Below are 24827 nucleotides of genomic sequence, written 5' to 3' on the forward strand. Positions count from 1 at the left end.
TATATTAATGCTAGAATTGTAAAACACATCTTAAAGGTATGAATTAGCCTCTTACTTTGGAGCTATCTCTATACTTAAAAGGTATGACTTTCATTATGAAAAGAAATCAGTTTTGCAAAAGTATATTATTGAAATAAGTAAATAAATGTTATTATTATTATTATTATTATTATTATTATTATTATTATTATTATTATTATTATTATTATTATTATTAAAACAATCTCAGAATAAATCTAGACAGGGGGGGATATAGACAAAGATTAGGCGTCAGCCGTGAGTTCATGTGGAAGATGATGTGTGCGTACTTCAGTCCTAATTAGTAACCTAGTTCAGTAGTCTTGGTGCACAATACACGAAGTAAAAATTTGATATCGCGTACCAGGTTAAAAGATACTGAATGTTAATTAGCGGGCATAATCAATATCCCCAAGTTATTTTCTGTTATTTTATCTTTCCTTTAAGTTTTTACATCAACCGATGGAGCGTAAGCTGCTTTAAAACTTCATGTGGAATATTTAGTTAATTTAAATGATTTACTTAAATGCACCATCTTGTATGTTGTGTGATGCAACATGTTACTTGCCAGAAATGAGATAAGACACTATTAGACACCCTATTAAAAAGAAATTAAGTTCTGAATGAAAGAGTTGTAACTGAGGAATGTCAGGTACAACGTCTTTTCGGCTTCCTGTGTTATCTGTACTTTAGTGGCATTAATATCTTATAATCACTAGAAAAATAAGTAATTCTGACAGTATCGTCAATTTTAGCTGCTAGTTTCTCTACCTCATATTTCCTCATTTAATATTCATTTTTATTGCTTAATTCTTATTGTGCAAAAATCGTGTACTCGTATGAGTTAAGTATATTGTGAGGATCCCCACCTTTCAGTGCGCATTATTTCATCGAGCACATGTTACATCTATAAAACACGTGCTATCGTTTATAGCTATCGATTCAAGCAGACGATACAGAAGTAAACAGGAAGGTACGAAGCCTGCACGATGAATCCCGAGAAGGGACGAACCACCCAGGAGTCACCTATAAAAGAGAACCATGAGACATCGAAATTATCAGTTAACCACTTATCGCATAACCAACAACACCCTGTTCTTGAGTTCGCCCTGGACGAAGGAGTATTACCTTACCTAAATCATTGGAAGCTGCCATGAGCTAAGGAGGTTGCCAATATACCACAACCTATAGTCACTACAGTAGGGCTGTTCCTAATTCCGGAATTTTTCGGAACGGAAATTCCAATTCCGGAATCGGAATACAGTTTCAAGACGTTCCGGAATTTCGGAACATTCCGGAATTTCGAAACATTCCGGAATTTCGAAACGTTCCGGAATTTCGGAATAGTCCAGAATTTCGGAACATTCCGGGATTTCGGAATAGTCCAGAATTTCGGAACATTCTGGAACTTCTTATTGAAAAAATAATTTTTGCTGTTACCCCGAACTGAGAGGTGTGCGCAAAGCTTAGCTTTGAAACTGGATATTGATTCCGCTGTGCTGAAGGAAGGAGTTTTGGTCCATGGCAACTGGTTTTGTTTCATTCTCTAGATCCGTTCACTGTGAACGATTGCGCATAAGATTTGGAACTTTGTCTGGTTATCCATAAAGTCTCAATCATAAGTGATTCAGTGTAAATTCCGTGATATTGTTGCAGAAATCGGAACATAGAAATTCGAGCTAGTTCTTCCCTTTAGTTTGGTTTTATTTCGGGAGAGGTCTAAAGCGTTTCGGAGGGTCCAAATAAAATTTGAGGCTAGAATTTATAAAAATTTCTAAAATTGTCCTTAAAAGTAGATTACATTTACAAGAAAGTCGGGATTTCGGGGGGGGGGGGGGACCCCAGGACCCACCCCCTGCGTACGCCTCTGAATTACAAGATGATTGCTAACTAATTGTAAATTTAACTTATTACTTTTCAGCTCAGCAAAGTAAATTAAAACAACCAACCCTACAGAAATTGATTAGGTCTACCTTCCTCTATGACTTAAAGTAATTTGGAAAGCTTTGTGTACAAACACTCGTCTAATATTTAATTGAATTAATCAAGGATCACGTAATTTAAAAAAATAATATTAGACGAGTGTTTGTAAATGAGGCTTTGCATTTTTTAAGCCATAGAGGAAGAATAACTTTTGAGTTTCCGTCGTTGAGCTGAAAAGTAAAAAAAATAAATTAGTAATTAATTAGCATTTTTTTTTTTTTTTTTTTAATTTTCAGTTACAAAATGCATAATATTACTACATTCTTACTTGCAAATATAGATAATAAAAATATATTTTAATTACGGAAAAAGAAAAATCAAAATGGCATGGCGAAGAATCAAAATAAGAGAAAAATCTTAACTTTTATTAATGAATAAAGTAGAGATAATATGGGAAAAGAAAGCACTGAGGTCATGGATCGTCTCATCAGGACTAACTATAACGAACTATTCAAAAGTTACATATAAAGCTGTACGGCCAGGACTCTGCCTTTCTACATCTTTACACCTACGCCTCTCGCGCGACAGTTTTATTTTTATTTTTAGCCTTAGTTGCCTAAAAATAAAACTAAATTCAAATTTAGTCATTCAAGTTTAAACTCAACCAGTCAAAATTCAATAAAGTTTTTTCATAACACCACAAAATTCTAGTAATTTGTAATGACAGTTTAATACTATGATGTTATAGCTGGTAGGCAGATATTATAGTGGTACCGTTTAGTATCTTACATAATTTGTTACAAAATAGTGTTTAATATTCTTTTATCTTCAGATATATAAATGTACAATTATTATGCTGCTGCCCGTGTTATGTAAAAATATGCATTATTGATGTTACATGAACTTTTTGGAAACTAGAATCAGTATTTCATATTTCAGGTTCAAATCACGCAAAGCTAAAATTAATAATGCATCGCTTGTATTGTATTTAGTATACTGCATGCTGTAAACAGCAAAAAATTTCTTAGAACAAGGGATTACTGTTTAATGTTTTTTGTAACTTCTATAATCATGATGCTACTGCTGTTTTTTTAAAATGAAAGCTTTATCAAGCATTATTTGCATAACTTGTCAAAATGTACAACGAGAGTAAATCGAATAGAGGTGCAAACTTTACATAATATCTTATAATTATTCACATGTACGCGCTACTCTTTTCTTGTCCTGCGACACTTATTTGAATAACTAACTAAATAAAGGTGTCTATCAGTTAAATACTAAGCATTGGAACCTACGTATGAAGATTAGTTCTAACTCTACTAATCAAAATTTTATGCAAGGTGACAAATGAATTGTGTGAGTGAAAAACATTTAAAATTGGTTTGTTGAGAAATTGTATTAATCACCAATATATTATCAATGTTGTGAAATTCTGATGTAAAAGCATGTTACTTTCTTTAAACAATTACATTGATACAAGCCAACAGAATATGTACATTTTCATACAAAGCTGCAATATGAAGGGTAGTTATGCATTCAGATGAAAGGGTCTGCACCAATGACTAACTAACAACAAGAAAGGTAAATGTTCAATTAGAATACCCGAAATTGTGAGTAGCGATGGTAAAAGTTAAAAATGAAAGAAATCATTTCGTAAATGTTAATATTCACATTAAAAGTATTAGCCTAATGTTCATATTTCGCTCTTACGAAATAATTAATTTGTATCAAAAACTATTCGTACTTCGCGTAAATTGATCTTTACAAAAATTGATGTCTTATTTTCCTTGAGTAGAAAAGTTGGCGAAAACTTTCTTTCTCCTGATTTCTCAAATAAATCAGATAAAAAAGATCAATGAGATAAAAGAAGTTTGTTAAGATAAAAGTCCCTAAAGCCCATTTTATGCGATGCAATTTTCAATGCAATCTTGCATGCTAAGAGTCATGCGTTCAAATTATTTCGTGTAATAATAATTAACATTCAACTTTCCATAGTAAATTGCACGTATTTCACCTTGTTCGGAGATAGAACATGTGCAATCTACCATGGAAAGTTGAATTCTAATTTTTATTACAGGAAATAATTTGAATGCATGTCTCCTAATTTTGCATACATAATTGCCTTGTCTAATATCGTCTAAAGTCTACTTTCCCCTAATTAAAAAAAAAAAAAATCATCTGGGCATTTATATGAAAATTGACATTTAATACATGCTCTTATAACATTTCATCCATATCATTGTTCTCTAACAGTATTATTTTGTAGCACAGAAATTTTGCTTTTTCTTTCAATAGTAATTTACATTTACATTTTTGTTGCATTATTTGATGACGTCTCAGGTAGCATCAGTTATATCATTTCAGGGTTTCAGTTGTCAAAATTTTCACAATTATGTATTACTCATGTGTACTCCTTGTACTTTAAATTAAAAGTTCATTAATATAATTCCAAATGACATGACTACAAATGTTTCGTGTGCTCTTGTATTGTTTGCTTAATAGTAAAACAAATATTTTGGAATTAAAATGCCAAACATGTAAATTGTTTCCTTGTTGGTACTTCAAAATACAAAATGGCAATGATTGAAAAAAAAATGTAAAAGATAAAGATAAAATGCTGTACTTTATTCCATTAATTGGAGATACGAGAATGCATAACTGTTTAAGACATGTTGCTACTATATTCCATAGATACCAAAGTGAAAACGAGAAAGTATTTGCGAGTAAATTTGTGGGATTAAAGCCTTGTAACAATGTTTGAGAACCATTGCCTCAGGACTGTTTCGAACTTTTATATACAAACTTCGAACTAATATTAATATTACGATTCCAGAATCAACAGTGAGCTTCAAAATTTCAATCTTGAAAACAGTTCCGAAATTCATACTTTAGAGCATTCCACAATTCCAAACTTTTGGAATGTTACGGAATTTGCGGAACATTCCGGAATTTCGGAACATTCCGGAATTTCGAAACGTTCCGGAATTTCGGAACATTCCGGAATTTCGAAACATTCCGGAATTTCGAAACGTTCCGGAATTCCGGAACATTCCGGAATTAGATGAATTCCGAATTCCGGAATACGAAATCGAGTTCCGAACACCCCTACGCTACAGACGCCCTGGAGACTGCCATGAACTAAGGGATTTCCGTGCATAAGATTTTCCTTTCTTCACCTTTACTTGTAATAAGGATAGCCTTCTATTTATTCTCTTTGTACTTACAAAGAAGTTTTGTAATATATATTCGGTGAAGGGTTGAATCCCGGACTGTTATTGATTCTACCAATAGACATTACAATATTAATTTGTTCTCTTTTTTCATGATAAAGGTTTTTTCTTTCTTTTTTTTTTCTTTCTTTAGGAATTAGTTCTTGAGGTAGGTGACGTTTCTTATGAATATATACCCTATAACTTCAGTCAGTAGATATTTAGTAGATCGGTCTTATCTGAACGATTGAACTGAATCATGACACAAGAACTCGGTTCTTGAAAACTTGTTATGAGGAACTGCTACTTGAGGAATCAAATAACTAGATGGTTGTGTACAAATCATTTAAAGGTTAATAAAATGAACCAAATTAAACTCTCATTTCGGTGTAATCTCATCGAAACCGAATTGTATAAAAGCAGTGTTGTTTAAAATAATTGTGCTATTTATTTTACAGGACAAGCCAATAGATATAGCAAAATTTGTGAACGAAACAGTTTCAAGGATTTCAACGACACCGTCTTTGGAGTCTGCAGTGCAAGGTGCCGACTTAGTTGTGGAGGCCATTGTAGAGAATTTGGATACGAAGCACAAAGTATTTTCTCAGATTGATAAAGTAAGATTCAATTTTCAGCTATGTTAACTAAAGTAAATGATCAGTATGGTTGTGGAATTACGTGGTTGAGTTTACCAAATGTATTCAGTGTATAGGTTCCTCAAATCTTTTTTATTATTGCATGATAGATTCAAAATTTTTGTAGTAATTGCTGATCGAATAAGCAGTATAATGCTTCACTCTGAAGAAGAATTGGAACAACTGAAAAGTTAATCTTCAGTAGGCTCAGTTGTTGCGTATTTGTACCGTTCTTAGTTGTTCGCAATTGTAAAATACTTATGCCAAACAATTTGTAACGAGCAACATGAAAGTAAACAAATACTTATCCAACCTCGTTCTCGAATACAAAGAGTTAACAGTATCGTATTGTGGTAAGTGATGTAGGAATTCAAATTATGAGCAGATTTACTACTTATATATATACATGTGGAATTTCTAAAATAATACTTTGTAATTTTGACGTTTCTCACTAACTTAGAATGATCAAACATAGCTGTTGATGCATATAAGTGCATACTTCAGACATTGCAGTATACCCTTGTTTTAGCACGTTTCTGGCATATTTTCTCGTGTACGTATGGGGAATACTGTTCCCAAAAATTCCATGCGATTGCGACCATGCGTTTAATATGCAACAGCTCAGACTGACTCGACTGGAAGGTGAAAGTGTATGATGACAAGAGAAGGAAGTTTAGTAGAAGCGGGTGACAGTCATCACATGGTCTATCTTCGCATTAGCAGCATTTCACTTTTGCTTAGATGGCCGTTCCATGTAATTTAAAATATCGTACTGGTGAAATAAGAGATTATTATGTCAGTTGTTATGAAAGTGTGATACCTACTGTAAGACAGTGCTTACTCCTAAATATAGCTTAAACATATTTTAGTGCTTAAAAAAGTAGGCAAAATTAATTTATAAAAGTGCGAGATGCAGATTGATTTTTGAAGGTAAAATATGCATGTTAAAATTTCTCTTTATATTTTGAAGTGCCTAATGCGTAAATTATTCCAGGTTGAATTATTATTCTTGGGGAATATATACATAGTGTTGATTCCTAAATACACTTTATTTTATTTTATTTTATATATATATATATATATATATATATATATATATATATATATATATATATATATATATTACTACTTAGAAAAATACAGACAAAAATAGTTTATACAATTATGGGATGCAGATTGTTTTTTGAAGAGAGAAAAACAATCTGCATCCTATAATTGTATAAACTAATTTTGTATTTTTCAAAGCAGTAAAAAAAATCAGTGTATTTAGGAATCAATACTGCCAAATAGTATATTTGATTTTACTATTTTTGTAATTTTTATGTGTTGGTTTGTGTTTAAGGGTGGGGAATGACTCTTACAGAGAGCGAGAGAGAGAGAGAGGCAGAGAGGCTGCCAGCGCATGTTTCCGGTCTGGTGACATCAAAGAAGATAAAGAGTTATTGGCCACTCAATTCAAGGCGTTTGATTAGTTTACTCACAGTATTTAGGTGCCAATACTGTATATTGAGAGTATTGTGAAACACGAACTAGATGCTTCATAAATTCAATTAAATTCAAAAAGCAGAAAGTACAACTAAACAGAAGTGGAACTCTTGTCCGCACTTACCTGCCGGTATCTTAATCACTGCAGTAGCCTCACACACTTTCACCTTTCGAATTTTATTACATCTTTACGTATGGAGAATTAAAAGTAAATCTTTTATCTCCTCTCTTTGAGTACGTATAGATATTCTTTTCCTTAATTTCAGGTATTTTAGGTATCGTTAACTTCAGTTTTATTCTTTTTTTAAACTAGATGACTCCGCAATCGGTAAATTTCCTTAAATTGTTAGTAGTTTCGTTTGCGGTAATTAAAGGAAATATATACAGGAGTTCACGAAATTGGAATCACCTTACTTAAAAATTAATTATGAAAACTGTAAACTGGATAGAGCCTTGGTAAGTTAGGGCTTTTAATTCTTTGCAGGAAGTCTGTACTAACACTTACAACCTAACATCTTACAGGATCATATGAAGTCTGAAGAGTAATGTGGCATTCCAACTCAAATTATGATCAAACCTCCGTGTCTCGCCGTTGGAATGAAAGAGTTCTAGTCGTGACATTGCCGTATGCTTGTGCTACGTGTTCTTCATGTAAACTCGTCCTGCACGCTTAGTTGGGAACAATGTAAAGTATAATTCGTTTTTCCAAGTGACAATCTTCCATTGCTGACAGTCCGCGGTTTGAGTTTTGCACTATTCTCTCTCCTTGGAGTTCGTTTAGTTCGTCATCAGTTCTGTAATCATTGCTCGGCTGTGATTTTCCTTATGTAGGTCCCTCCTTTACTATCTTTGTAGGTACTGCGTGTGAGAAGTTCAGTTCAAAAATCACTTTAACAATACTTGTTTTCTTACTCGAGATTACAGTTCCGATTAGTAGTGTCCTCCTCTCTTTTATTCAGTTTTACAATCTTTCACGTTTGTGTTTGTTTGACATTCTCCGTTGTAAACATTACATAGCATCATAACCTAAGAGCACCGTCAAAATATTTCAGTTAAACTGTAGAAGTAGTAGTTAAGTCGTTAAGTATCAACAATTTGTCCTATAAGATTGGATGTAATTTACGATCATCTGTACAGTATTCCTCAAGTCCATAGAGCAACTTGGAATTCTTTCGGTTTGTCTTGAGTTCCCATCACACGGAGAAAAACATGGAAAGTTACGCGTGTACAGTCTTAAAACTGGTGCTAATTTTCTTCATTTCTACTTAGTCACACTTCTATATTTATATTTATTTCTGTAAATTGATTGGAAATAACAATGGAAATTTACCATCGCAACCAAATATGGCTTTTAGTCTTGACCATCTCAAATTAATTTTTGGCATGTTACCTAAATTGTCTGTCAATGATCTATATACTAATTTTGTCCTAATTAGTCAAGTCGGTTTTAAGAAATAAATGCTTCAAAATATTCATTAACCGGCGGATAACATGGTGGAAATATATAGTCTTAAGACTTGGGGCCAGCAATATCTGTCTAATATACTGGTTGCAGCATTTGTTACATAAAATTTTCTATCATTTATGGAACATTAAATCTATTTGTGAAAACATATTTTCTGTAGTTTGTAGAGCAAAGAAGGCAGCAAAAGAATTGATGTGGTTGAAGGAACAAAATTAGTTGCAAAGATTCTGTTACCTGAAGAAAGAAAGAAAAGAAAAGGAAAAAAAAAAAACTTTTCGGTGTAGTGTTGAATTCAATATCTTTTAATTCAAATTTTTGTTCTTTAGGTGGCTCCCTCACATACTATCTTTGCTTCAAACACTTCTTCGCTATCCATCCAAGATATAGCAAGTGTTACTGAACGGAAAGATAAATTTGGAGGTCTTCACTTTTTTAACCCAGTTCCAGTAATGAAATTGCTAGAGGTATGTTTCCACTTATTCCTAAGTGTATGTGTTTATGTTTTTCATTACTTTCTGTGACATAAATGTATTATTATAAGTGTTATTTCGTACCGTACATGTATATTGTTTTCTTTAAAATGTGCGATATATGAGCGTTATATACTAATATTACCTAAACAATATAAGTTTCTGTAATTTTAATGATTTTGTACAATAAGAAACAATATTTGTACAATAAAGAAACCATATGGCATAGTCCATATCAATTTAGATAAGGGGTTACCTTGATAGTATCAGGTGTTATCGGATTTAACAATGTTAAAATTCAGGGCAAAATCAGAAGCTAGTATTTTTTTTTTTCTTATCCAAAAAAATTCCTGGCTCGAGACACAGGCCGCTAAAGATTGTGCCTCGGACGGCATTTCTCACGTGCGATTTTCGGCAAAATATTAATTGCTCTGTCCCTTGAAAGGCTCAAGATATTGTATTGCTTTTTGTTTTATTTCGAAGATAATACTTTACTGATTCAAATGGTGTTCTCTGTTTGGAAATGTGTGTCCAAGTTCTGGTACTGTACCCTTCTGATTTTTTAAAATGAAAAATAAGTAAATAAATGCCCATCTTTTTTCTGTTGACAGTACCGTACAGTACTATATTCCCTGAAAAGGAGAACATTCACTTTTGAGTTCGACAGGTTTTATAAACAATGTTTACGTTTTAACTTCCGTTGCTAATGTCTTGATTGCAATTAAAAAAAAAAAAAAATAATAAATAAATAAATCAGGAACCACTCCTGAAAGATGAGAAGTTTGCAGGAGTTATATGTCTAAAAGTACTGCATATCCTGGAAAGGAGAACATGGCTGTGGAATTTTTCATAATGGTTTTGTTAAGAAAAAAGCCAATGCTTCACTGTTATTGCTGAGAACTGGATGTGATTTTGCCACAAGAAATATAACTGCATCACCGGAGTAATGACTAAATTTCAATTTTTACAAGAATCACGTATTTTCAAAACGAAATACCAGGTGTTGCAGCAATAGGTGATGGCAGAGGACGTAATCCAGCATATGTATTGTTGACAATACACAGAATTCTTCAAATGCTGCAATCACAAGCAGAAAAGATCACTAATATTTCTGATGATGTCCCTAGCCGCTTCACAAATCGCTATCAACGTTTGAATAAACGATGTCGCTTATGCCAATAGAGGGAATATATACAGTGATATACGATACTGCTGATAATGGGAAGGAGCTTGCAATGATATAGTGGCCCTGCTGAAGCACCAGGCTACAGAACATCAGCTTTCCAGCCCAAGTAGAACTGCAATTCAGAAGGCAGAGGATTTTACAAGAGTGGTGGAGTCATACACATCAACAGTTCTCATTCTGTTGCCCAAAGAGCAAGTTGAAGATTTCCGTCAGCAGAAAATAGAAGAATGGCCCGATCAAACTATCCCTGTAAAAGGAATTTAGAAGTCAATGTTTGGATTCACAATGATGGGCGAATTTATATTGCACGAACTTTAAAGAGCAAGAAAAAAGAAATTTCGTTTGTCCAACCAAGATTTCAGAAACGGCTGGGGAATATTCAGATTTGCAACCTACATAGAGGGGTGTTTGTGGCCTATGTATGTGACTGTGGTTAGTGGCTTGCAGAGTTTATAGATATCAATTTTGAGTTAAATGAAATCTTCGTGAGCCCTATGCTAACACATGGCCCTGTAGCTGGATATAGATTTTCAGCAACACCACAACCGCTAGTCACATCCAATTCATGATGTGTTAGATTGTGAGTGCCCAGATCCTATTCGTTCAACACAGTCACCAGTCAATATGAAAGGAAGATACTGATACAGTTGAACACATTTTTACTTCATTGAATTACCAATTTCAGTTCTAAGCAGAGCACATGGAAGTAGTGTGCTTTGGTACCTGTAATACAAAGTCTGTCCTGAAAGTAATGTTAGTGAATTTATTGTGACGCGACTATACGTCAGAGCGCAGTCTAACCGGTTGAAACTGGTAGTGGGGGAACCCAGCTAAGCAGCGCTCTGTTACTCAGTGTGCTACGAGCATCCGCAGAGTGAGGACGGGCCTGTCCGTGAGGGTTGTTTTTTGATCTTGTGCAAATAAAAATACAGCGCTTGTTAGAACAAAGATTTGCGATCAAGTTTTGCGTGGAACTTGAAAGACCGCTACGGCAACTGTTACTATGATTAAGACTGCTTACAAAAAACATGCCCTATGAGATCGACAAGTGTTTCGGTGGCAAAAGGCCTTTTTGGAAGGCCGGGAAAAGGTCGACGACTGGGACCGCGCCGGACGGCCATCCATGACCACACCTTCCGCATGCCGATATGGTTTGTAACGATTTCATTGTTTGTAACTTGAGTTTTTGGAATGTTTAACATGTCGGCCATTAAACGAACACTTAATCGTCTGTCTGAGTTCAACAGTTCCCTCACTTGCGTCACATTGTCAGTCGTGGTGATGGTGGATGGCCTCGTCGTCGACCTTGTCCTGGCTTTCCAAAAAGCCCTTGTACCACTGCAATACTTGCCAATCTGACAGGCCATGTTCTTTGTAAGCTGTCTTGATCATACTAACAGTTTCCGTACCGGTCTGGCCAAGGTTCACGCAAAACTTGATCGCAAATCTTTGTTCTAACGAGCGTTGCATTTTCACTTGCACAAGATCAAAAAACAACCTTCCCGGACCGGCCCGTCCTCGCTCTCCAGATACTCGTAGCACACTGAGCGGTGCTTAGCTGGGTTCCCCCACTATCAGTTTCAACCGGTTAGACCGCGCTCCGACGTACAGTCGTATCACAATGAACTCAGTGACATTACTTTCAGGACAGACCTTGTATGTTGTGGAACTGTACATACTTGGGAACTTTAATAATATGTTTTCTGTTACTTATCTTATGCAGAATTAAAATACCATATCAAATAAGGGTAGATTTTGATTTCATGAGGCCAGTATGTGGTAACAGAAACTGGTTTAATGTGTGACAAAATTTTCAATTGTTTATAAATCCTGTTCAACTTAAAAATAGGTGTTCTCCTTTTCAGGGCATGTAATACTGTATGGTACTGATCAACAGTCAGAAGATCAATATTTTTAGGATTGGCATTTAACAATAAAATAAAAAAGATAAAAAATAATTAAAAAATAGAATTAAATTTTAAAAAGCTACAGCACGAGAACTTTGGATACATATTTCCAAACGGAGCCATTTTAATCAATAAATTGTTTATCCTTCAAATAAAACAAAAAGCAACAAAATGTCTTGTACCGTTCCAGAGATAGAGTATTGTAATATTTTGCCGAAATTCGCACGTGAGAAATGACGATCTGTATCTCGAGCCAGGAATTATTTTCAACAAAACAAAAAATGCAGTCTCGTAGTTGTTTATTCTACGGTGAGATGCGTGGCAGAGGGAATGTGTAACGATGGAGTGGGTCGACTACGAGAATCGTGTTGCAGTCATAGCACTACACAAGATGAGCTTGCCACCACCATAAATATTCTCCACTCTGAAACCCCTGCAAATCACTGAACGATTTGACCGCGCTATGCAGTTACAATGAAACCGAAGTGTCGATAACCAGTAGTGTAGTGACATACCACGAAAAGTGAGGACACCACAGGCAGTTAAAGCCATAGTTGCAAGGATTTCACTTCCTGATTGATGCGTTATGCCAACAGGAATTGGTGAAAGACGAACTTCTCATGCGTTACGCAAGATGTGGTCACAGGACAATTTTCTTTTCGACGAAAAGCTGTTCACAGTTAAACAGTCCTCTAATGCTTAAAATGACCGTGTGTACACATCATCATCAGTGCAAGCTGCTGAACGTGTTTCCAGAATGCAAATGTCCCATAACCCAGCATCAGTCATAGTGTGATGGTTCTGAGCTTCAACGGCACACTTCTCCATTTTTGTGAACAAGGTGTGAAGACATCGGCTACCCTGTTCTAAACTATAGTGTAGGAGACCATTGTAAAACCACTGAGTACCACCATGTTCCCCAACCAACAGTGAACCTTCCAACAGAATTCTGCTCCTTCGTACAAGGCACGGTCAACACAGGAGTGGCTACGCCTAACGTCCCCGACTTGCCTATGGCCCGATGTCTAGTAGTAAAGACAGAGAAAACTAAATACGTGGATTTCGCCGTGACCATAATACGGCAAATTATAAACACATTAAAATATAAAATAATATTTTCGACAAATTGGATACGTTCAAATAGCTAGGATCTACATTAACCGACCAAAACCATATGCACGAAGAAATTAAATGTCGACTGAAAGCAGGGAATTCATGTTATTATTCTTCGCGAATCATGTCGAAAAATTTGATGTTTAAAATATGTAAAGAATCATTTTCTCCTGCATTGCGTTCTCTGAGTCACGGAGTAGACTTGTAGGTACCGGCAGTACCGCAGCGTACAGCCATCTGCACTCAGTTCAGCAGACTACACGATTGCTGCTACTAGGTTTGTAATGAATGTCTTTTAGTATTGGGAGAAATAGCTACCCAAACTCACATCAACACTTCCACTTAAGAGCTTAGCATAAAAATCGCTGCAGTGCAGTAGATATGCTCCTTGGTATCTGCAAAGCTAATAATGTAATACCTTTGAACGTGAAAGGCTCAATGCAATCCTCCACTCTGCTTTTTCGCATTATCAGTAGCCCTTTACAATATGCTTACAACTTTCAGTTACTTCAAGCAGAGAACTTTTTCTCCCGCCGTAAATTTTCTTCTTCTCTTAGCCTTGATTGATATAGGAGAGAGAAGAGACGAAGCGGATCAAAATTCTTAGTAATCATAGACAACACGATTCGCTTAGTTCTTACCGTACACGGAAGAGAGGGGAAACGTTTAACCTAAGTTTGTCATTGGCTTAACGTGGGAGACGTGAGTTCGACTACCGATGGAAACTCATGTGGTTCGGATTACATGTTAATCTGTAGTTTCATATCTCATATAATCTTGCTACTCAAAGGTACACTAAACTGCAATCTTCAGTCGTCATTGGCTGGTGACCATGAACAAATTTCGTAGTACAGCAATTGCTGCTAAGGAGCATTTCGCATTTTCATCTGATGCGTACTGTTGAGACATCTAATCAGGAAACTAACAGAAGCAGTTCCGTTGACACTGTTGGTAGGCAGTAGTATTCTATGGGGGTATTCAGAGGGTTTCGCTACACAATCTTTAGGTAATCCACATTTTTTGTGGTTACCAGTACTGCTCGATATGTTTTTGCAATGTCCGATCATAACAGTACACAATGCCCGCGAAATCTTAATAAGAAAAATTCCTCTTGTTTACAAAAAAAAAAAAAAAAAAAAAAAAATCTGGTTTCAAAAATATAACATAATCACAATAATTGTTCACAAATTAAACATTTAACTCCATTAGAAACTATTCGGAAGCTAAATATGAAAAATACAGTTGATCCATACATCAATTTTTAGGAGGAAAAAACTAAAATGATATATAAAACTAATCCATGAGGCGTTTACCTCATAATCAGAGATTGCAATTTTTGCTGCCGATAATAATATGTAAATAGATTGTTACCGTAGTGGGTGAGGTCTCTAGGAAAGAGAACGACTACGCGCAGAGGTATTCGTGGATTTACCACTAAGGAATTCTTTATTTCATACATGCCATGAGATAAAATTAAATATATTTCCACGTCACGAGAGAGAAACAGTACTTTACAAAAATCAGCTAACAACTAATAGCATTTCAGAATTCTTGATGTCAATAATTCATACATAGAAAGTATTGGTAGATTCATTATGTTGTATATTTTCATTCTTCTTATCACTATTTACTTCTCAGTACGTGCAACTGCTAGGGTGATAAAAATTTAACTGAGCGAGAATTAACTAGAGTGTAAAAATAGATTTTTGGGAGTTTTAATAGGACCAACGAAGTACTTTGCTTAAGTTTATCATAACGTATTATTATTTTTCTTCTTTTTACTTCTTTTATGTTCATGGATCCTATTTTCCTTGTAGAAAATTGGATTTCTATCGAGTTTGCAAAACTATATACACAACTATTATTTATTTTTCTGAGGACAAAAGTTTTGACCAATATTTTTATTCTCCCTCAGATGTTACGGACTTCGCTAAAATAAAATAGATTTAGGTCCTTAAGCTTACCAATCGACAGGGCCGCGGTAGCTCAGTGATAGAACGTTCACCTCTGGTGCATGGGGTCCGTGGTCCAATCCCATCTCGCGCCAAGTTCACTTTGTGGTGGACAAACCGTGTGCATGGGTTTTCTCGGGGTTCTCCCGTTTCCTCCCACTTTCTTCATTCTTCCACTTCATTCATTTCCCATAATTACCGTCTCCTTTAGCCTAATCGGCATAACCGCGGGACGTAAAACTCAAAAGATTTAATTTCATTTTTTACCAATGGACATTTTACCTCATAATCAGGGGTGCAATTTCTGTTGGTGTAATATGTTAATAGAATATTCAGTAACTTTAATACATATTATATGCTTGTTTTTTGTTTCTTGTTAGGTGATTCGTATTCCAGAAACCTCAGATGAAACATACCAAAGAATGGTGGAGTGGGGAAGATCTCTAGGAAAGACAACAATTACATGCAAAGACACTCCTGGATTTGTCGTTAATAGATTGCTTGTTCCATACATGGCGGAAGCAGTTCGCTTAGTTGAAAGAGGTGCGTATTTGCTTGTGTGTAAATGGACTATGATTTTTAATGTACACCATCCTATTCAGAAAAGTTAATCTATATTTTTCCGATTTCATTATTGTTATTTCTTGTATATTTCCTTGTACCGACTTAATTATTAACTAGTATTTTTGTGCCATTTAATGTTCTAACGAGCTAATCAGCTTTAGTAGTTAATACTTTTAATTGTGACAATTTTGATAACATCTATACCAACCTTCTTCTAATTTAAATATTTTGACCATTGACCATGAAAAATTATTTTTCAATGAAATTAGAGTGATAACTTCTATTTACATCGGATATGCATGCGATTATGGTCACAGAGGTGACCGAAATATAATGGAAATTGATTATTAAAAGAAACGGCGTTCATAATGCAAGGTAAGAGTTATTTTGAAAAATACACCCTATACCTTATGTCTGTAATCATCTTTAGGTGTACTTTTGTGTATTATTTTTATTGCAGTAAAGCTAGTAGAAATAGACAAAATGCTTAGCTTTCTTAACGATAATGAGTTTCTGCCCGATAATAATTCTTTTCATTTATGTGTTTTAAATAAAACATATACAGGGCGAGTAAAAAGTAGGTGGACAGTAAGTGATAACGTTTATTTTGAGATTACACATGAGCCATTCCGATGCCAAACCGATTAAATTCCAGAAAACGTAAATTTTTAGTGTGGAGCATTTTAATAATTGGCATATAGCTAATTCAAATTAGAAGCAATCACATTTTTTTTTTTTTTTTTTTTTTGTTATAAACGTATTGTTTATTTTGATGAATACAAGAATAATCTCATGTTTAAAATATATTAGAAAGAACTAAAATATCCCTTTTTACATGGAATTATCAAATAGGTAACTGAAAAGTTCTGGAAAATTATGTTACTGTGGTGTGCATAAATCGATTTATTGACAAAACTCTTATCAATTAGTGAAAAAGATAGTACATTATTTCAACTTCAATATCTAATGTCTACAGTATTCTATTCACTCTGTTTAAATTATGTATAAACAGTTCTTTACATGTTTTTAACACCATAGAAACATCATTATTGATCAGATCTCCTGAAGCCTTCCTGTCAGTTTTTTATTTTTGTAGTAGTGTGATAGTGCACAGATGTATGCTTCAGGAAATTCATCATATTCTTCTTATCGAGGATCTTGATATAGGATATACAGATATTCTTGATTAATATTTGCAAGACTGATTAGTTGGCGTCTACTTTTCGGCGAGTTTTTGGAAAGACATATCAGGCAACAATATTGTTTTGATTTTAATCTCAAAGTGTTTTTTTTTTTTTTTTTTTTTTTTTTCTCAAGCGTGATCCCACCTCATAGTTAACCAGTTGACTAGTCCTCTATCATTAGTTTTCTTCTTGTAGGGATTTTGGCGAAAAGAATTCATAACTTAATGACTTCTTTCAGTCAAGCAGTACTTATTTGTTTTTCTTCACTAAGATAATGTACAGTCCGCAGCATAAAACCTGCAACATGAGCATGTAAGTTTATTGTGAAACTACGCCTAACAACCCAGGAAATCAACATAACGTCTAAGTGGCACGAATCACGCCAGGAGAAACCTAGGCGTCCCCCCTGCATACTTAATTTGGAGCAAAAGACTTCGTCGTTTCACAATAAAGTTACATGCTCATGTTGCAGGTTTTTTGCTGCGGACTGTACCAATCTCGAGGTGAATAAATTTTTTACTTTTCTTCTCTCTTTTCAATAATTGTAAAACCCAGGTCATTCGGTAAGCAGTTGTGTCCTGGAATAAGGAACCTCAGAACAAGTGTTTCTGTCAATATATTTTTGTTCTGCAAAAGTTTCGTTAGGCTAAGGATTATTTTTATATTACTGTTTTACCCGTCGTAACGATCGAAGTAAGTAATAATTTGGGCCTGAGTACATCACACTTGTGTCCGAGAGCCCTTGGCCAAGAGGCCACAGTCCAGAGATGCATAGGACCACCTGCACTAAATGTTGGTAGTGAATACGTTAGTCCACTCCCTAAAATTTCACGAGCGGTGCATAGACCCACTTCTTAAATGTTGGAAACTGCCAAAACTAAAAATTTGGTATGATAGTATACAACCGGGTGATGCACCTCTGTAAGTTCTGGTGGTCTATCTCGTTCCCTTTCATGGGTAAAAAAAATGAATGAAAAAAAAAAAAATTAAAATCTGAAGGTTCCTAATCTATTTTGTCCCCTTTGATGAGGGTTTATTACGTAATATTGTTATATAGTTAAGTATAAGGGTCCATTCTTTTTCATAAGACATGAGTTCATTGACGCATCCCCTCCAAAATTGGGAGGGGATACATAAGACCAGCCCCTTAATTTAGGAATTGTCAAAAAAAAAAAAGTAAATATTCCGTAGAACTCTGTAAATGTAGGTGATCCTGCTTATCCCCTTCTATGGATAAAAAAATTGCCAAATATTAGTATTGCCACGTGTTCAGTTATTCACCTAATCTATCTTCTTCGATGAGCCTTTAATAAGTTGTTATTTTAGGGTTAAGTACAGGGGTGTATTCTGTTTCATAGGACGGGATTATTTTGATGTTCCCTTCTCAAAATTTGAGGCGGTGTACATAGGACCACACTTAAATTTGGGAATTGTGAAAGAACGAAATTTGATAAATGTTCTGTACATCTCCAATATAATCTTCGTAAGTTTGATGGTCCAGCTTGTCCAATATATTCATATTACCATGTGCTTACCATAGAGCTGGTTATTGACCTAATTTGTCTTCTTAGATGAGGCTTTACTAGAACATACGGTTATACGGTTGAGTAGAGGATTCTGTTGTATTTCATAGGACAGATATATTGATTTACTCTTAAGTTTTCGGAGGGGTACGTAGGACTCCAATAAATATTTCTCTAAATTTGGTTATTACTGCTTGTTCCCTTTTATGGGTAAAAATTGTCAGAAATTCAAATAATTTGGAGGTTTTGACCTATTATATCCTCTTATATCCTGTACTTATGTATATGTTTATATAGATGAGTAACGGGTTCAGTTTTCTTTCATCGGATATGAATACATTGAAGCTTTCCTTTTAAAATTCGGGATGGGTACATTGACCCACGTTCTTTAAATTTGGTTGATCCTGATTGTCCACTTCTATCGGTACAAAAATGTCAAAAATATATTGTCAGAAGTAACTCTTTATATTTAGCGAGAAAATTGAATTAGCATGAGGCGCGTTTTGAATGTTGTACTTCGTGATCACTAAGATAGACTGTAACGTAACATGATCATATGGATGAATACAAGGCCCCTTTTTATTTCATTCAACATGAGTATCTTGAGACAATCTTATTAAATTTCGGGACCCACCCTTAAATTTTAGAATTGCTTTAAAAAAAAATCGTAATTGCCTACATTCAAATGTGAGAATGTTGACCTAATATATCATCTTAATACTTTGAAACTTAAGGACAACTCATACTTTAAGGTGCAGTCTGATTGGTTTAACCTTCCCTGCCTCTGATTCATAATGTCACAATTTGAATCTTAAGGATTGTATTCTTAGGTCATTCTGGAAATTTATCTTTAGTGCAATGTGATTGGTCCATCACTACCCCTGAGTAACTACAGATTTTGAACTTGAAAATGAAAATTTGCAGTATGAAATTTCATAAGTAATTAATTAAACCGATTGATGTACAATAACATTTTTTCACACTTTAGATCTTAAGGTTTATATCCATGATGAATATATACCTAAAGTCATTGGTGAAAAGTTAAAGGTACCTTTAGTAAAAACTGATTGGTTGATCCCTGCTTCAAACCAAAATTTTGAACTTGAGAATTGATAGGTAATTATTGTAACCTATTGACATACATAACAGTTTTACACTTGGGATTCGAAGGTTGTAGCAAGGACTCATAGTCTACGGTCATTGGTGTGAAAAATATCAGACTTGGTACTCGATATGTAATTATTAAAATCGAGTGATATTCAACAACAATTTGACACTTTGAACTTTAGTCACATCCCACACTCTAAGGTTATTGATAGAAAGTTTTTCTTAATGCAGTCTAATTGGTTGATCAGTGGAGAGTTAGTCTTGATGCAGTCTGATTGGCTGATTATTTTCAAATAAAATCTTTGTTTAATTTTTTTTAAGAAATGTTTTAAAAATTTTGCTTAAAATTTTTTCGATCATTGTTTTCAATTTTGTTTTGAGAATTTTTGAATCTTAAGATTGCATTATAACTTAGTCTAGTTATTAGTGGAAAATTATTTTTGTTGCTGTTTGACTGATCAGTGGAAAGTTTGATTGATTAGACTTCATTGTCTGAAGTCAGTATGTGATTGTATTGCAGGGAAAGTAAGAAATCTATACTAACAATAGAAAAATGTTACTCATTTAGTTCTATGCTTATTCAAGGAAATACGTATAATTAATAAAAGTTTTTTATTTTAATTTTTCTCAGGTGATGCAACAGCTGAAGATGTAGATATAGCAATGAAATTAGGTGCTGGCTATCCAATGGGACCATTCGAACTAGCAGATTACGTGGGTCTCGATACTACAAAGTTCATTCTCGATGGTGGGTAAAATGTAATACGAGGTAATATACAATTAAGAGCATCAAGCTATTTTTAAAAAGCCTTCAATGTGATTATTGTTGGAAACATAGCATTCGTCAATTGCGACTGTTACGAGTAGGGGACACAGTACTATCTTTACCACAAAGGAAAAGAATTTTTCTTTTCTTTGACTTCAGTATTGCTACTTCAATGGTGCTAAGTTTGAATACATCATTGTACGGAGGCCGCGGCGGCTCAGTGGTAGAGCGTTCAATTCTGGTGTATCGGGTCCTAAACTTCGTGGTGGACAAACACCGTGTGCGTAAGTTTTGTCGGGGTTCATCCACTTTCTTCATTCCACCATTTCATTCATTTCTCATCACCGCACATAAGGCCGAAAAACGAAATTACGGCGCCAAAATAGAAAAAATATTGTGATGCTAACTAGAAATGCTTTCAAAACAGTCCCTATATACCAGTCTATGATGTACCGTAAGAATTTGTTTTGTGAACGCAACACAGTAGCCAGCGTATGCGCGCAAAGTTGGAGTTTATTTCGAACGGCCAACAGCAGTTAGTTGTGCCTGAGTTGCTGACGGAGAAACAGCTCGTGCTAAATTTTCCCAAAGTGACAGTAACAAGGTTTCAATACGAATATTGAAGAGTTAGATATATAGTGTACATGTGAAATGATTCTGAACTTAACAAGTGAGCCTAGTGTAAATATAGTACAGGTGGTATGAAGGACTAGTGCGGTGTCGAAGAAATATTTACTATACATAGAGGTATAAAAAAAAGTTCCAAAGAGTACCGCGACTATTCTTGGACAATATATCTATGTATTCGACAATATATCTTGTATTGAACATAGAACAGGAATACACACGTCCCCCATTTCCGCCCTTTCCTGATTTGAGCGTATTATTTACACGCAGTTGTGGCAACGAGCTGTGAAGAACATGAAAACTAAGAGAAGAGATCTCTTTATGTGGAAAGTAACATCGAAAGATATATGATTGAGATGATTGTTTATTGGGATATTGTTATTGTAATAAGCAGATACCACATTCGTTGGCAATTAGAGTTTTTCAGAATTCTGTTTTAGTAATAAAAATGAGCCTTTCAATCCCCGATGCAAAATCTCACAATCAGATAAGAGTTGGAGTATTGTTTCCGATTCCATTTTCAGCAGTAGGTTACGTGTCATATAGCCATGGCTGGTAAGGGACATTAACTTCAATTAATCTAATATGACTTATTTGTGGTCGTAGTTTCGGCGAACGTAAAAGAAAAGTAAAGCGTTCCGTGTGTAAGGTTTTTTTTTTTTTTTTACGTCGAACCTGAACGGTATGATAAAATTTGATGATAAATGCACCGCAACTTCCTACGTAGGCTAAACGGCTTTGCAGAATTTTAGGAACTAAATTTCAATTAGCTTGTTTCAGTCTTGAATAACACTAGATACTGTATGTGACTTTAAGTAAAATTCAAGATGACAGAGCATCAGCGCCTTATTAATAGAATCTATCTATCTATTTATTAAAATGCTGCAATAGCAATTAAAAGCGCCTGAGCTCCAACCTATAACTTTGGCTTTCAAATCTTTCATTTACGGTTGTGTGTGATTTCACGTTTAACAGAGACAAACATTTTGAGTATTTGTACTTTAAATAGTCTAAATTAGTTAACTATATCTTTTTCATAAAGTTTATAATATAAAATTATTGTTCAAAGCCTTTGTATTTTAATAAGCCTTCTCTAAAATCAATGCATGTGAATTGTGCTTCCATCTTCCGAGTTCTTTTAAACTATGTTTATATGTTTGTGGCCAATCCTTTCGACAATGAGATCTCGGAAACTACAGGCTCTAGAAAGATGACTTTCCAGTGATCGATTGGAAATTTTGTGTAGATTTGTCCAGTACTAATTGAATATTTTTTAAAAAAAACATGGCCATTATTTCTTTATTATTATTATTATTTTTTTTTTTTTTTACACTGGAAACGTTGAAATTTATATATATACTAGCTGAACCTGCGCTCTTTACACAGCGCATCATTCATATATGAGTATGAATCTCCTTATTCCTCACATCTGTATATGTCCCTTTGCAGATACAAGTGAAAGAAATCTTGGTAAAAGTCGGCAAGAGATACCGTAAAGGGGAGATTTTTTTCGATTACCTTTTCAATATCTCGTACCATTTGCAAGATTTGAGCCTACCTCCGGTTACAGTTTTTAATCATGTATGATCTGTGTTTTCTTTTTTCTTGCATATAGTGTGTAATAAGCAAATACATAAACTAAGTAACTCTATGACCTATGAAACCCGGAGGTTCATTGCCGCGTTCACAAAAGCTCTCCACTGACTTCTATCCTTAGCGAAGTAGATCCAGTTTCTACTTTGTATTCCTATTTCTGCGAGATCCATCTTAATATTGTCCTCCCATCTGCACCTAGGTCTTCCTAATGGTTCCTCCTAATGGTAACCATTTCTCCAGACAGTTGAATTTTTATTGTTTGGAGTGTTTTGCCCAATGAACACCATATATCACTGACATTATAATTGATTGTATGTCTAATGTATTAGCTTATTTTAAAATGTATAAAACGATAATCATGCCTGTTGTTCTGTATGGTTCAAAACAAGGTCGCTTACTCGGAAAGAAGAACATAGATTGAAAGTATTTGAAAACAAGATCCTGAGACGAATATTCGGACCCAAGAGAAATGGGAATAGGAAATGGCGGAAACTTCATAACGAGGAACTACATAATTTATGCGGTTTACCCAACATTGTTAGGGTCATCAAATCTAAGAGGCTCACGTGGGCAGATCATGTAGTCAGGGTGGAAGAAAGAATGAACGCTTTCAAATTCTTAACTGGGAGACCAGCCGGAAAACAACCATTAGGAAGACCTAGGCGCAGATGGGAGGACAATATGAAGATTGATCTCGCAGAAATAAGAATACAAAGTAGAAACTGGATCTACTTCGCTAAGAATAGAAGTCAGTGGAGAGCTTTTGTAAACCCGGCATTGAACCTCCAGGTTTCATAGGCCATAGAGGTGTTTAGTTTATGTATTTGCTTATTACATACTGCATGCAAGAAGAAAGAAAACACTGATCATACATGAATTAAAAACTCCAACGGGAGTAGGCTTAAATTTTTCAAACGGTGCGAGATATTGAAGAAGTAATCGAAAAAAATCTCCCCTTTACGGTATCTCTTGCCGATTTTTAAAAGACGTCTTCTGTGTCTGCAAAGGAACATGTACAGATGTGAGGAATAAGAAAGAGATTCATGCTCATATATGAATGATGCGCTGTGTAGAGAGCGCAAGCTCAGCTAGTCTATATATTAAAATGCTAGGTTTATATGTTTGTCCCCAATCCTTTCGACAATGAGATCTCGAAAACCGCACGTCTTAGAAACGTGCCGTTTTCGCTGCTCGATTCCAAATTTTGTGTAGATTGACCAGTTCTCATTCAAATTTTCAAAAACCGTGTCGATACTGTTCTATTCAACATTTTATAGGCCGTTTTGAGCTCATAAGATTGATATTGTTGTAGACCGAAATTACGGTGTTAGGCAACCAGTAAAGAAGTTACGTGTGGCGGGTTGACGGACGTTGCAGGCACTTTGCTTAAGTCTGAATGGCAAAACCTATTGCATGCTGGTAACTTCAAAGGCATTAAGAGACGCAATATTTCATTAAATTTTTTCTTTTAATTGTAAGTCTGCACACCCCACAAAAGAAGGGGAATGTTCAAAAAAATGTACAGAGCTGTTTCCCGTGTTTGAAAAATAAAGAAATTATCTACCTTTCTCAAGCTTTATATACAGATGTTCAATTATGTTGAGATCTGGGGATTGGGCGGGCCAGGGGATGTGTTGAACTTCATCCCGATGTTCCTCAAACCACGCTGCAACAACGCCAGCTGTGTGAATGGGTGCATTATCATCCTTGAAGATGGCGTCATTGTCCGGGAACAACATCCGGACCATAGGATGCAAGTGGTCTCCTAAAATTGTGACATAATCGTTGGCAGTGATTCGTCCGCTAAGTGTGACCACAGGACCCAATAAAAACCATGCCCACCGCATCACCGAGCCGCCGCCATGTTTCACAGGTGGACGGAGACACTGCAGATCATAAGCTTCTTTGGGCGTTCTCCACACATAAACACGGCCCGTGGTTGGGAATAGGGTGAAGGATAACTCATCCGACCATATCACACGTTTCCAGTCCTCAACGGTCCAAGTTGCATGGTCGCGGCACCATTTGCGGCGTGCGAAAGCGTTATGGTCCCTGATGAGCGGTTTGGCCCGTGCAACACGACCCCGTAAGTTCATG

At 35.2% G+C, this 24827-nt stretch overlaps 1 protein-coding gene and 1 long non-coding RNA gene across 3 annotated transcripts in view; one reads left to right on the forward strand and one right to left on the reverse strand.

Moving 5' to 3' along the window:
* Positions 1 to 24827, reverse strand: part of LOC145662797 (uncharacterized) — a 91183-nt gene that overhangs the window by 33771 nt on the left and 32585 nt on the right. The gene's annotated exons all lie outside the window — the stretch shown is intronic.
* Positions 1 to 24827, forward strand: part of LOC145662795 (hydroxyacyl-coenzyme A dehydrogenase, mitochondrial-like) — a 45521-nt gene that overhangs the window by 18202 nt on the left and 2492 nt on the right. The window contains exons 3-6 of one of the 2 annotated variants that reach the window (XM_081728682.1): positions 5609 to 5767; positions 9062 to 9199; positions 15744 to 15906; positions 20373 to 20510. In XM_081728682.1, the coding sequence (XP_081584808.1) occupies positions 5609 to 5767; positions 9062 to 9199; positions 15744 to 15906; positions 20373 to 20497 (585 nt within the window). In that variant the 3' untranslated portion in view covers positions 20498 to 20510. The remainder of the gene's footprint in view (positions 1 to 5608; positions 5768 to 9061; positions 9200 to 15743; positions 15907 to 20372; positions 20511 to 24827) is intronic. The other variant, XM_081728681.1, reaches the window with a different exon arrangement.

The sequence above is a fragment of the Thermobia domestica genome, chromosome 10 (genome assembly GCF_964235325.1).
Source record: "Thermobia domestica chromosome 10, izTheDome1.hap1.1, whole genome shotgun sequence".
Taxonomy (NCBI): domain Eukaryota; kingdom Metazoa; phylum Arthropoda; class Insecta; order Zygentoma; family Lepismatidae; genus Thermobia; species Thermobia domestica.